This window comes from Vigna radiata, unplaced genomic scaffold (assembly GCF_000741045.1).
Source record: "Vigna radiata var. radiata cultivar VC1973A unplaced genomic scaffold, Vradiata_ver6 scaffold_51, whole genome shotgun sequence".
Classification (NCBI taxonomy): domain Eukaryota; kingdom Viridiplantae; phylum Streptophyta; class Magnoliopsida; order Fabales; family Fabaceae; genus Vigna; species Vigna radiata.
Window position 1 is genome coordinate 509,015 of NW_014542732.1, and position 11,415 is coordinate 520,429.

General features: G+C 33.6%; 1 protein-coding gene across 7 annotated transcripts; it reads right to left on the reverse strand.

Moving 5' to 3' along the window:
- Positions 1 to 588: 588 nt before the first annotated feature.
- LOC106780651 (ultraviolet-B receptor UVR8) lies at positions 589 to 11,200 on the reverse strand. Of its 7 annotated transcripts, none has more exons than XM_014668949.2 (15): positions 11,096 to 11,200; positions 10,736 to 10,975; positions 10,245 to 10,321; positions 10,003 to 10,081; positions 9,693 to 9,752; positions 9,427 to 9,528; positions 8,949 to 9,042; positions 4,207 to 4,249; positions 4,051 to 4,096; positions 3,905 to 3,951; positions 3,726 to 3,828; positions 3,588 to 3,642; positions 3,373 to 3,476; positions 1,380 to 1,459; positions 589 to 1,091 (listed from the first exon to the last, which is right to left on the reverse strand). In XM_014668949.2, exons 2-15 carry the CDS (start codon positions 10,971 to 10,973, stop codon positions 972 to 974), a joined length of 1,248 nt encoding a protein of 415 aa, XP_014524435.1. In that variant the 5' UTR covers positions 10,974 to 10,975; positions 11,096 to 11,200; the 3' UTR covers positions 589 to 971. The 7 variants fall into 7 exon arrangements, 6 of the variants coding, with proteins under 6 accessions (XP_014524435.1, XP_014524436.1, XP_014524434.1 ...); XM_014668950.2 differs by having other exon boundaries at positions 11,110 to 11,175; XM_014668948.2 differs by having other exon boundaries at positions 10,736 to 11,103.
- Positions 11,201 to 11,415: the final 215 nt, after the last annotated feature.

An 11,415-nucleotide genomic window follows, 5' to 3' on the forward strand; every position in this document is an offset into this window, starting at 1 on the left:
AACCTAAAATAAATTTATACAAGTTTTTAGATTGGAGTCAAGTGTTACAAATAAAAAAAAAATCTAATAAAATAATCGACCTCATACTCCATTAGTTAGTCTGACAGAAAAGTTGTAAATATTATAAATATAGCACAGTAATTTAAAAAATAAAAAAGAGTAGGTCTTATTAGTATAAAAAATAAGGAGGAGCAAGGAGTTTGACTTGTGGGGCAATAATACTATTAATTGCTCCTTCTATCGTACAATAAAGAGGGCCAAACCATGTTATTGGGATTTCCGTTCCCATTTTGATGATATGTAGAGGTGGATTGCAGAGCCACATCCGTGAGAATCTCTAAAAACATTCAATTGACGAAATGCCTTTTCAATTGTGAGGGTGGTGGATAAGTATATATGAAAAGGGTCACAATTAGCATGACATATAATTGCACTGCCAACTGAACATTTATTTAAATATCTGACTAACTGCTCTTGAAAAACACGGCATGTGACATACGCATTTATCTCTGTTTAGTAAGTACCAGTAACACAGCAAACCAAAAATAAAAAGGAGAAAAGAACTACAAACTTCCCTTTTTGCCCATCTATGCAACAATTCCCTTGCGTAATTTATCTGAAGCAATGTTTTTTGCTCATTCTTTACAAGTATTGTACATTATTTACGAAGCTTTATTTGTGACTCTATTTCTGAGAAAAAAATGGAATAATACAACATGTGTACAGTATATGCATTAGCAACTTCCAGGATCCTCCCGGATGGATTAGAAGATATATATATATATATATATATATATATATATATATATATATATATATATATATATATATATATATATATATATATATATATATATATATATATATATATTGTTAATATGGTGATGCATAGAACAAACACTGGGAGATTAATCACATTTTGAATCTTCTTAAAGAAATACCATTAATTGTTAATTATTGGAGCAGACAAGCTATGTATATTCCAGTATAGCACCTGTATGATTGAACCCGCATGAAACTTGCAACGCTTTCACGTCTTCTCCAAAGCAAACTCTCGTAGGACTTATATAGTCCACATCACTTCCATGACCCTGAACGAAGGCATAAACGGTTATTTGTAGTTATAACGCAGATAATTGTGCACTTAGCAATATTAAAGACCACAAACTAATCGATTAACTTAGGAGATGGATCAGTATGACTTATCAGATCCCATATTCCTCTAAGGAAATATGTCTTCAATTAGAAAGCTCGCGTGTGAGGAGCAAATTTTATATACATTCGGAAGTCATTATTAATTGTACATTTTCTCGTTAATCCAGATAAGTTCTAGGATTCTTGGTTCTAATACTAGGATATATAAATTATTTGAAGCATACCAATTGTCCGCTAGAAGAATGTCCATCTTCAGAGAACGTCCCATTGGAACCTCCCCAGCCCCATGTGAACACTCTTCCTTCTGAAGTCAATGAAAATTCCAGGATAAATGAAGATTCCAACAAGTACAGTGTAAACACCAAGTTCAAGTCATATGAGAAGAAGTTAAAATTTTAATGAACTTAAATAAAACATTATCAAAGAAATCTGGAAAAAATCCACAACTTGTACAATCCAAAAAGAAGCTATGTATTACACCATCAACTAAATGTTAAGATAAAATTCGTCTAGAAAGTAAATTGTCTAAGCAACCCAACTTTTAAAATTTAATTGTCAACATTAAAAGAAATATCATTGGTTAGGAAAAATTGTTTTAATCAAGTAACGTCTAACAAAGAAACATCTTATAAGTCTGAAGCCAAGAGTTGAAGTAATGCTTTCTAAACTAAACTGATTGAATGTAGACTAAAGTCAGACTTCCCATTGAAAAGCTACCAACTTATAGTGTTCAAATTTTGCTTAAGGCTATGAAAAAAAGCTCTAGAACTTATAAAATACACTAAAGTCAAACTTCACATTGAAAAGCTACTAACCCTTCAAAAGTCAACTTCAACCATCTTGCAAGAGAAACTAATATAGAAGAAAGCTTGAAGAGAATATTTTGTTGATGAAAAAACACATAATAACATAAGAGAAGCAACAAGAAAAGAGAGAAAAGCTCAAAGTGTTCTTACATCACCTAACACTCAATATCTTTTGAGAGAAAAATCTTTGTAAAGAGATAAAAACTTTCAAGTGTTACAGATTGTATTGTATTTGAACACATATCCTCTCACTAGAGAGTCATTCATCTGCACCTTGTAGAAAATCTATTTATGAATTTGTTGTAAGTTATGGAGAAAACTCAAATATTTGGTTGTTCAGCTTAGGTTGAGTTAAACGTCTAGACAATTGTCTAAGGTTAGATCTTGTAGAGGCTAAACTCATTTTAATCAAATTGACTAGGAAACTAGGAGTGGTGCTAATACCTGTTGTAATCAAGAGTAGTGAGAATACTTGGTGAAATGTTGAAGAGACAAAAACTAGTGTAATTTTGGAAAAGATTAGTGGAATTCCTTAAAAATTCTTAAAGGAAAACTAAACGTAATTCAGATTGAGTGAACTAGTATAAAAATATGTGATTTATTGTTTCTCTATCAAGAACGTATTCCATTCACTCACAATATTAAAACCTAACGCCTAATCATCTTAAAACTTTTGCATATCATCTCTACAATTATTAGACGCTAATTTGCGAAAAGATTTATCAAAACACTATTCACCTCCCTTTAGTGTTTTCCCTACAATTTCAGTTTATTGTAACCTAAAAAAAAATCAATCAAGTTTTCCATACTCTGTCCCTAAACTCAACATATATGAACTAGAGACAGCTAGGTGAGTAACAAACTTCCTCGTAATTAGAGGCAACATCTAAATTAACAATGTACTTTAGTGTAATCATCACATCTAAAGAAATTTCTATGAGAAGTTTAGTAGGACGGTTAGCATTTGGAACGGGTGGACATAGGTTGGATATACTCCTAAATCCACCCAACTCAACTGAAACTTAAAAAACTGGCTTGACTCAGGTATCCAGGTTATGTCCATCCTGTTTAGTTCAGATTGGAAGTTGGTTAAAACCTCTCCAACCTGATCCACCTCAAATTCCCTTTTATTTATTTTTCTATCCCTTTTCAACTTATTAAAACTGGTCTTTTGGCTACCTCTAATAATTGGCCAATATTTGCAGGGGGAATGGGTAATCTTTAAAAGGGCTTCCCTTACACATATGTTATGAGAGTGGTTAGCTTTGCTTCCTTGATATTTTCTTTGATCTCTTTTATATGGCCTTGATGAAATTATTCTTTTGTAATAAAAGAAAGCAGCATTTACATCAATATGGCAAGAAAAAGACAACTAAACGGAAATTATTTTCTGTTCAAGGGAAGAATTTACCAGAGATTGCTGCAGTATGCTTCCAACCACAAGAAACCTGGCTAACAGAAGACTTCAAGAATGGCCCTTGAACCTGTTCAGGTAGATGAATGACATCTGAGGAGCTGAATAAGAATAGTTTGAAAAATCAGAACACAACCAGGCATATACAAAAAAGAATGTCAATGCCAAATATGAAAAGGACCAACTAACAAGTCTTAAGTATGAAACAATACCCAATGCCAAGGCACCCATTTTCATTTGAACCCCAGGTATAAAGCTCTCCAGAATCTACAGAAAACAATATAATGAAACAGTAAAGAAATGATTACAAACAAATCAGACAAGGTTAAGTTCTGAAACTGACGAATTACTTGTCAGGACACAGGTGTGGTAGCCACCACAAGCAACTTCTTTTGAGTATGGAAGTTCAGTGATCAAGGATGGTCTTGTCACGTCACTCATTTCCTTTAAACGCTGAGGGATTGAAAATAATATTAGTCACCACAAACAGAAGACGTTGAGTAGAAAAAAAAAAATACTAATTGCTTACCAAATTTTCAATTCCTCTTTCACCAAATACTAAAACAGAACCATTTTCTGCAAAATTTTCATCAAGATAGGGTAGAAAAATTCGCAATGAGTAATACAAGAAGGTATAAAAAAAATTACAAGATAGAAGCTATAACTATCAAGTACCATCAGTACAAGCTGAACTTAGCAAACCAGCAGCTACATATTTTACCTAAACATAGTCAAGAATAGAGGCAAAACATTAAAGATCAAAGCTAATATTAGAAGCCAGTATAACCATCTTAAATTAGAAGCAAAGAGGCAATCCATTCAACATCACACCTTGATTCCTTCAAGATCCTTTATAAGCCTTGGAGTATACTCACTGCATAATATGAAAAGAGCATATCAACACAGAAACACATGATATGAATAGCACGGTAAAGGTTGCAATTTGTATAAGATCGTAGTCAAAGCAGCTCTGTTTGGATAATTAACTCAAGTATCAAATACAGACACTGTTTACATAGTTATTTTTTCTCATAAACACTTCTAACTTAGAAATTCTCCATACATGTTTTGAGTGCAGAAGGTATTCTTCAATATATTCTAAGTGTCCTGTCTTTGTATCCAACTCAAATTGGTTACTTGAGTACATAAGATGGAGAAAACACAATGTAGTCAACCTACACTTTTGCGCTTTTGATTGATGTGTGTGTGTGTGTATATATATATACACACACACACACACACATATATGGTCAAGAACTGAACTTTTAACCCAACTCAATTTTATAAAGATATATATATATATATACACACACACATATATGGTCAACAATTGAACTTTTAACCCAACTCAATTTTATAAAGCGAACTTATATACTCTAATTTGACTTTATCTCTAGCCCAATGAGACTTCCAACACACTTTCTTATGCCAAGGTATATACATTTCGTGTACATTAATAGGTGGTCCGATAACGGTCTAATAAGGAGTGGTTAGGCTCTAACAATTACTCCGATACCATCTTAAGAAGTGGATTTTAAATCTAACTCAACCTCTGTTAGGCCTCTACGGGTAGTTAGGAAGAAGTCTGTATAAAAGGGGTTGGGGTGCTTTAGGAGAGGGAGTTTTTTGAAATCTTATTGATTGTGCTGGAACTCTTGGAGTTCTGTGGGGAGAGGTTAAGCTCTCTGGGTATCTTGTATTCATCATTGTTTGGCAATATACAGAGGTTATACAGTTCCGAGTTGTGTGTTGGGTGTGTGTACTGTGTGCGTTCTATAGGTTCTTGATTAAAAGAATCTATCAACCTCACAAAACCGATCAGATTTGTCTCTCTCTCTTTCTCTCTCTCTATATATATACATATATACATATATATATACATATATACATATATATATATATACATATACATATATACATATACATACATACATATATATATATATATATATATATATATATATATATATATTGAGAGAGAAACACACACACACATATATGTCACAAATACAGGTAAGGCACTTACGTTAAACCCTAATCCTAAATCTGGTACATATAAAGAAGTAATAATAATAATAATAATAACTAAATAACAATACATTTCAACATGGTTAAAATCTATCAGAACTTTCATTTTTATCTCATTAAAAGTAAAGTAGACGAAAATAAACAAATTGGCTTATGTATGTAACCAGTTCGGTAAATTGCAACAACAAAGTCAATGACAAAAAATGAATAAGTACAAACCATTATTAAAAGAGAAAATTGCACCTCTTTTAGCTTGGCTTAATTTCTATATAAGCTAAATTATTAGTCAGTTTTTGTATAATCTACTTTTTAAAATTAATGTTTCTCAATTAATCATGTATTTTTCCATTTTGCTGTATTTGTTTTTTCTTATTGTTTACTGTCAGCCAATCAATGTCCCAAATCTTACCCCTCTACATATATTATATATGGAGGAGGTCTGTTTTGACAACCCAAATTGCAGTCACTCAAATTATCTAAGTTATCCACCTACATATGCATCTATGTTGCCAATATTCTCAACAGCATTTTTAAATGAACATGCAGCTTTCTTTATACTTCTCAATTAAATACGGAAATTGATTGGTGTGAATAAGGTTTTGCTTAAACAGAGCAGTGCTTGAATGGGTCAGAGCACTAGTTCAAGGTTCAATATTGGTCAAACCAATATTAACAAAATTAATATAATAATTAAATAATATTAAAAAATTGGATTAAATATGTTTAGTCTCTAAACTTTGACACCAAATTAGAATTCGTTTTTTTCCAAATTTTGATACACTTGAGTCCCTAAACTTTAAAAATAAATGGATATAATTCTTTTAATCCAACTACATTTATTTTTTTAACATTTTAAACTGTCAAATCGTGTAAAACGCTCAAACACCAACCTTAGATGTGTTTTACCTGTTAAAATATTTTAATACAATTGGATTAAAAGAACTATTACTAAATATTTTAGAACAAAACTGGTTTAAATATTGTAAAATAAAGTTTTAGAGGTGAATTACTTAATTATTAAATATTTTTAAATAAACTGGTTTAGGCAGGTTTTCTGTTTCTTTGATTGGCACTTCAGTAAGACAATTTCATGGTTTCTTTGAACTGGCTCTTGGTCCAACCAGCTGGTCAGATACATTTTTCAAACTAGAGGGAAAAACTCAAGGTAAAACAAATTATAAACTATGGAAACTAAAACTAGAACTACCCAAGGTACGATGAGACAGAAACCGAGAATTTTATGACAGTTCGGTTCCAAACCAGAGTAAAAGAAACCCAATGTAAAACAAATTACAAACTACGATATTATAGCGACTACTACTCAAGCCATGAGACAAAATGGAAATAGGTATAGGTTAGAGTTTATATAAGAGTTGAAAATAAGACTTATTTTATTATTCTTAATGATGAAAAATACATTCTCATACCCTCTATTTGTAATAATCTAGTTCTCCTAATAAGAGAAATAGGAAAACTATTTGTAATAATCTAGTTCTCCTAAAAAGAGAAATAGGAAAACTAGAAAAATAAAATAAAATAAAAGATTATGTATCTATTTCCTCTAATTAGAAAGATTCTAAAGATATTATTTCAAATTACAACACTCCCCCTCAAGTTGTTAAATGAATATCAATCATTCCCAACTTACCTACAAGAGCGGCAACATCTGTTTTACACATCTTTATTGTTTAGATCTAGTCGAGTTCCATCCAAAGACCACTTAGGAATTTGTGATATTCTGATACGGAAAGGGAGCCTTGTTTTGTATTAAATATCCTGTTCTTGATGTCATAATAAGCAGCAAGACCTTTTTTAAAGAAAAAAGTATGCTGTAAATCATCCCATATTTCTTTTGTGAAGAATGAAACATATAATTTTTCCTTATCTCATGAATCATGGATTGCCACATCCAAGTCATAATTAATGAATCTTCCTTGTCCCAAATTGAAAAATGAGTATCATTTGGTCCTGGTCCTCCTCCATCTATGTGATCAAGTTTTGATCGACCCTTGAGAACCCTCAAAATAAATTGGCTCCATTGTAAGTACTTTTGACCGTCCAACCAACAGGTACTTCCTATATTTGGTAGGTCATTCGGTACCCCCAAAGGAATACTTTCTTCTTCATATATCCCGTACCCAAGAAAAAAGAGCAAAAACTTCAAACTCAGATCTACTCAAATAAAGGCCAAACGGGTCGTCACCAACCCTAGGAACAGACTCAGGAGGCTCTGGTGACCATGTCTGTGGCGGCGGCGGCGAGTGGGTCTCGTAGAAGGTGGGCGCATGGGCTACACGAGCCAGCAACGACGACGGTCCATAATGGCTCCTCTCACGGAACGACTTCGGACATTGTGATTGATGGTGTTGGGCACACCTTTCTGTCCTATCAAGGACCCCAACCAATGATGGTGCCAATGGTGGTGTTCGGACAGTTGTGGTGGTGCGACTTGCTGCAGTGGAACCAAGCCCCAAGATTAGGAGCTCTGACACCAAGTTGAAAATGTTAGAAGTGAACTTTAAGCTTAATTCAACCCCACAAAACCGGCTTGTAAGTGAGGTTTGCACCCACTTATATACTATGAATTGGCCTTATTTCTAGTCGATGTGGGACTTCTAACACACTCCCTTCTCTCCGAAGTATATACATCTCGAGCGTGGTACTAGACATTAATAGGTGATCCGATAGCAAGTGGAACAATATGTCCAACAAACAACAAATATCGCTAGGATAGGCTTTAACGATGACTCTGATACCATGTTAGCAGTGGAGTTTAAACCTAACTCAACCCACAAAACTGACTTGTAAAGTGAGGTTTGCATCCACTTATATACTATGAATTGCTTTATCTCTAGATGTGGGTCTTCTAATAATAAGTCGAGCCTAACTTGTTAATAGTGATGTAAGTCTTATTTTATGGTCTAAGATGACCTTCATGATAACTTATTTATAAGTTTATTTCATATTATGCTTAATTTATCTTTCAACAAGCCATAGGCGAGTCTTTAGGTAGATCAACACACTGAATATAAATCGAAGTAAATAAATATGATTTAATACATCATAAAAGTTTAACAAAAAAATATTTGCACACAGATTGGTTTGTCACCAGACCAATAGACTTCTCCAATTATCTAACAAAGCATACTTTTGCAAACATATTGACCTGGTTCATTTCATAAAAACGCCTAAGTCTCTCTTGCGATCTATTCTATTCTCATCCGTAAGTGCAAGGTAATAAAAGGGTGAGAAAATGACTATCAATATCTGACAGAAGAATGAAAATTAGATAACTTTATAGTAAATCCTTAAAGGGCGGGAAAATGTACACTCCATAAAAGAAGGATGTAAAATAGCACCCAGCTTGTTATGTCTTAAAAGGGAAACAATAAGGAGGTCAAGTATTAAATTTTTTACCACAAAGTGGTAAGTGCTTTTGAGCCAAATCACTTGAGATAAAATGCAATTTCCTAAACATAATATAAAAAATATCAGAGATACGAAGCAATGAGAACTAAACTTGTTCAAGATAAGAAGGGCAGAACCTGGAACTGCTGAAGAATCCTAGGATGCTTGACTCGTGGCCATGACCAAGTCTACCAGACACTCCCATTCCCCAACTAAAGGCCTCCCCACCATCTAGCAAAGATAGAAACAACAATTGAGAAGAAGATATTATAAATATATAGTGTACAACCTACAGTCATGCTTGATATGAGGAACTCAATAACAACAATATATTAAGCATATTTAGTGTAGAATCTACAATCAGCATGCTAAGAGGAACTCAATAACAACAATTGAGATATTTGCATATTTAGTATAGAATCTATAGTCAGCTTGCTAAGAGAAACTCAATAACAATAATTCTTTATATTCATGATTGCTAAGCGGAACTCAATAATAACAATTGAAAAGATATTATGAATATCCGGTGTACAAATTACAGTCATGCTTGCTGAGAGGAACTCAATAACAACAGTTGAGAAGATATTATGAATAATTGGTATATCTATTGCATACCACTAATTGCGACAGTGTGCTCTGAACCCAGAGCTGCCATTTTAATGTTGATTCCATCCAAGTATTCTACTTTAGTAGGCAAAGGAACTATGTTTGGAGCCCCTACATTTCAGGAAAACAGAGTTAGCTGCCGTCCTTTTTTCTTTGAGCACCTTTAACAGCTCTAGAGTATCAAGTTTTCAATGTTAAACATAATAATATTAGAAGGTTCAGGAGAAAAAAAACTCTTTAGGTCCATTAAATGCTAATACAGGTTTAGTTCTTACTTTTTCCAAGTCCAAGCTGCCCACTTGTGTTTTTTCCCCACATGTAAAGCTCTCCATCCACTACAACAGAGACAGGAGAGAAAGGTGGACATGGGGCAAATTTAAAAATAGGAAGCTAAAGAATATGCAATAATTCACAAGATAAAAGAACTTAAAGCTCTTAAATACTCATTTTGGAGGAAAAAAGAAGCCATCCAATATCAAATACAAAAATTGTACGGTAAATTATTCATGTAGAAAACTTGTACAAAAAAAAAATATATCAAATACAAGTTTTTAAAGGTGAACGCTACCATGCATAAGCACCGACCTGTGATCGCACAAGAATGATTATAACCAGCAGAGATCTGCACAATTTTCTTCTCCTCTCCAAAAACACGGAGTGGCTCCTGAGATATCCAAAAATGGCGCTGTCAAGTAAATTTTCCTGGTTCCTACTTATGTCCAGAGGGCGTGCATTCATCTAACAATCGAGAAAAAACAATCTACTGCAGCAGAGATAAGTTCAACAGACAAAAAAATACAGCTAAAAAAATGCAAAACAGACCATACCACTGAGTAGTGCTTACTCTCTGAGACACCAAGCTGCCCAAAATCATTAAGACCAGTTGCATATACACATCCATCATCTGCGAAAGGAAGACAGTATTGTGAGCCCCTACACGGACATTACGAAGACTCTTCAATAGTCATCAGACTCATCACCAATTTTACACACCGGCATATTGTATCATCCAATCCAATAGCCCAGTGATTACAATTATTACTAATCTAAACCAGCAAGTAGGAAGTTAAAGACATTCCAATTCCCATGAACCCAAGAAAAAATCCATGGCATCCCTATAAAATTCACACACGAACCCCAAACAATAGTACCACACAAGACTAACCATTCAGACGGCATAATATTGTTATAACAATCAAGAAGATAACGATTCAATTCCGTTTTCATTGATAATGCTCAATTTAATAGATAGAATAAACAAAAAAAAAAGGGAAAATGGACGAAAAACCAATTTGATAAAGAGGAATGAAAAGCGAACCTGTTAAGAAGAGAGTGTGAGCACCGCCACAAGCAATGGCTTTAAGGTTCTCGTTGCGGAGGGCGGTGCAAACGACGGGTTTCCATTGCGAATTCAAGTTGCCGAGACCCAATCTGCCGTAATCGCCGTTCCCCCACAACGCAGCGAACCTCTTTCCCGCCACGCGCGAGAAAGATCGCGTTAGAAAACCTAAACCAGAAGCTCTAATGGCGAATTTGGAGAAGCTTCGACGCCACATTTCTGGTGAGAGGAAACGGTGGTCCGTGAAGAACGTTGTTGAATTGAGAAAGAATCATAAAGCGATTAAATAAAGTTCAACAATTAAATGAATAACGCATTGAAGAGAGAGAGCAAATAAACATTTCATGGCTCACACTGCTGCAACGTCTGCTATGTTCTTCTGCTGATGGCGGTTAGTTATGAGTAGAACCTTGTAGACAGATACAAACACTGATTTACCATTTGAACCCCTCCTGGTAAATTAATCCCTTTTTAACTCTTACTTTATTCTTTTAAAATACTTATAATTTTTTTTCTTTAAGAGTTTCACTTTCATTATTTATTTTATAAAAAATTCATTCCGCCTTATTTTTTAATTGTGGCAATTTAATTTTTTTAGAATATTCAAGATAAGAATTTATATTATTTTTAACTAGTATAAAATTTGTCTTATTAGATTC

Excerpts from the sequence above, each read along its gene's own strand:
- LOC106780651 (XM_014668949.2), bottom strand. The coding sequence starts at position 10,973 with ATGTGGCGTCGAAGCTTCTCCAAATTCGCCATTAGAGCTTCTGGTTTA. Across the intron at positions 9,529-9,692 it reads GCAGCTTGGACTTGGAAAAA|GGGCTCCAAACATAGTTCCT; the intron begins GTAAGAACTAAA and ends CCTGAAATGTAG. Across the intron at positions 3,952-4,050 it reads AAGTTCAGCTTGTACTGATG|AAAATGGTTCTGTTTTAGTA; the intron begins GTACTTGATAGT and ends AAAATTTTGCAG.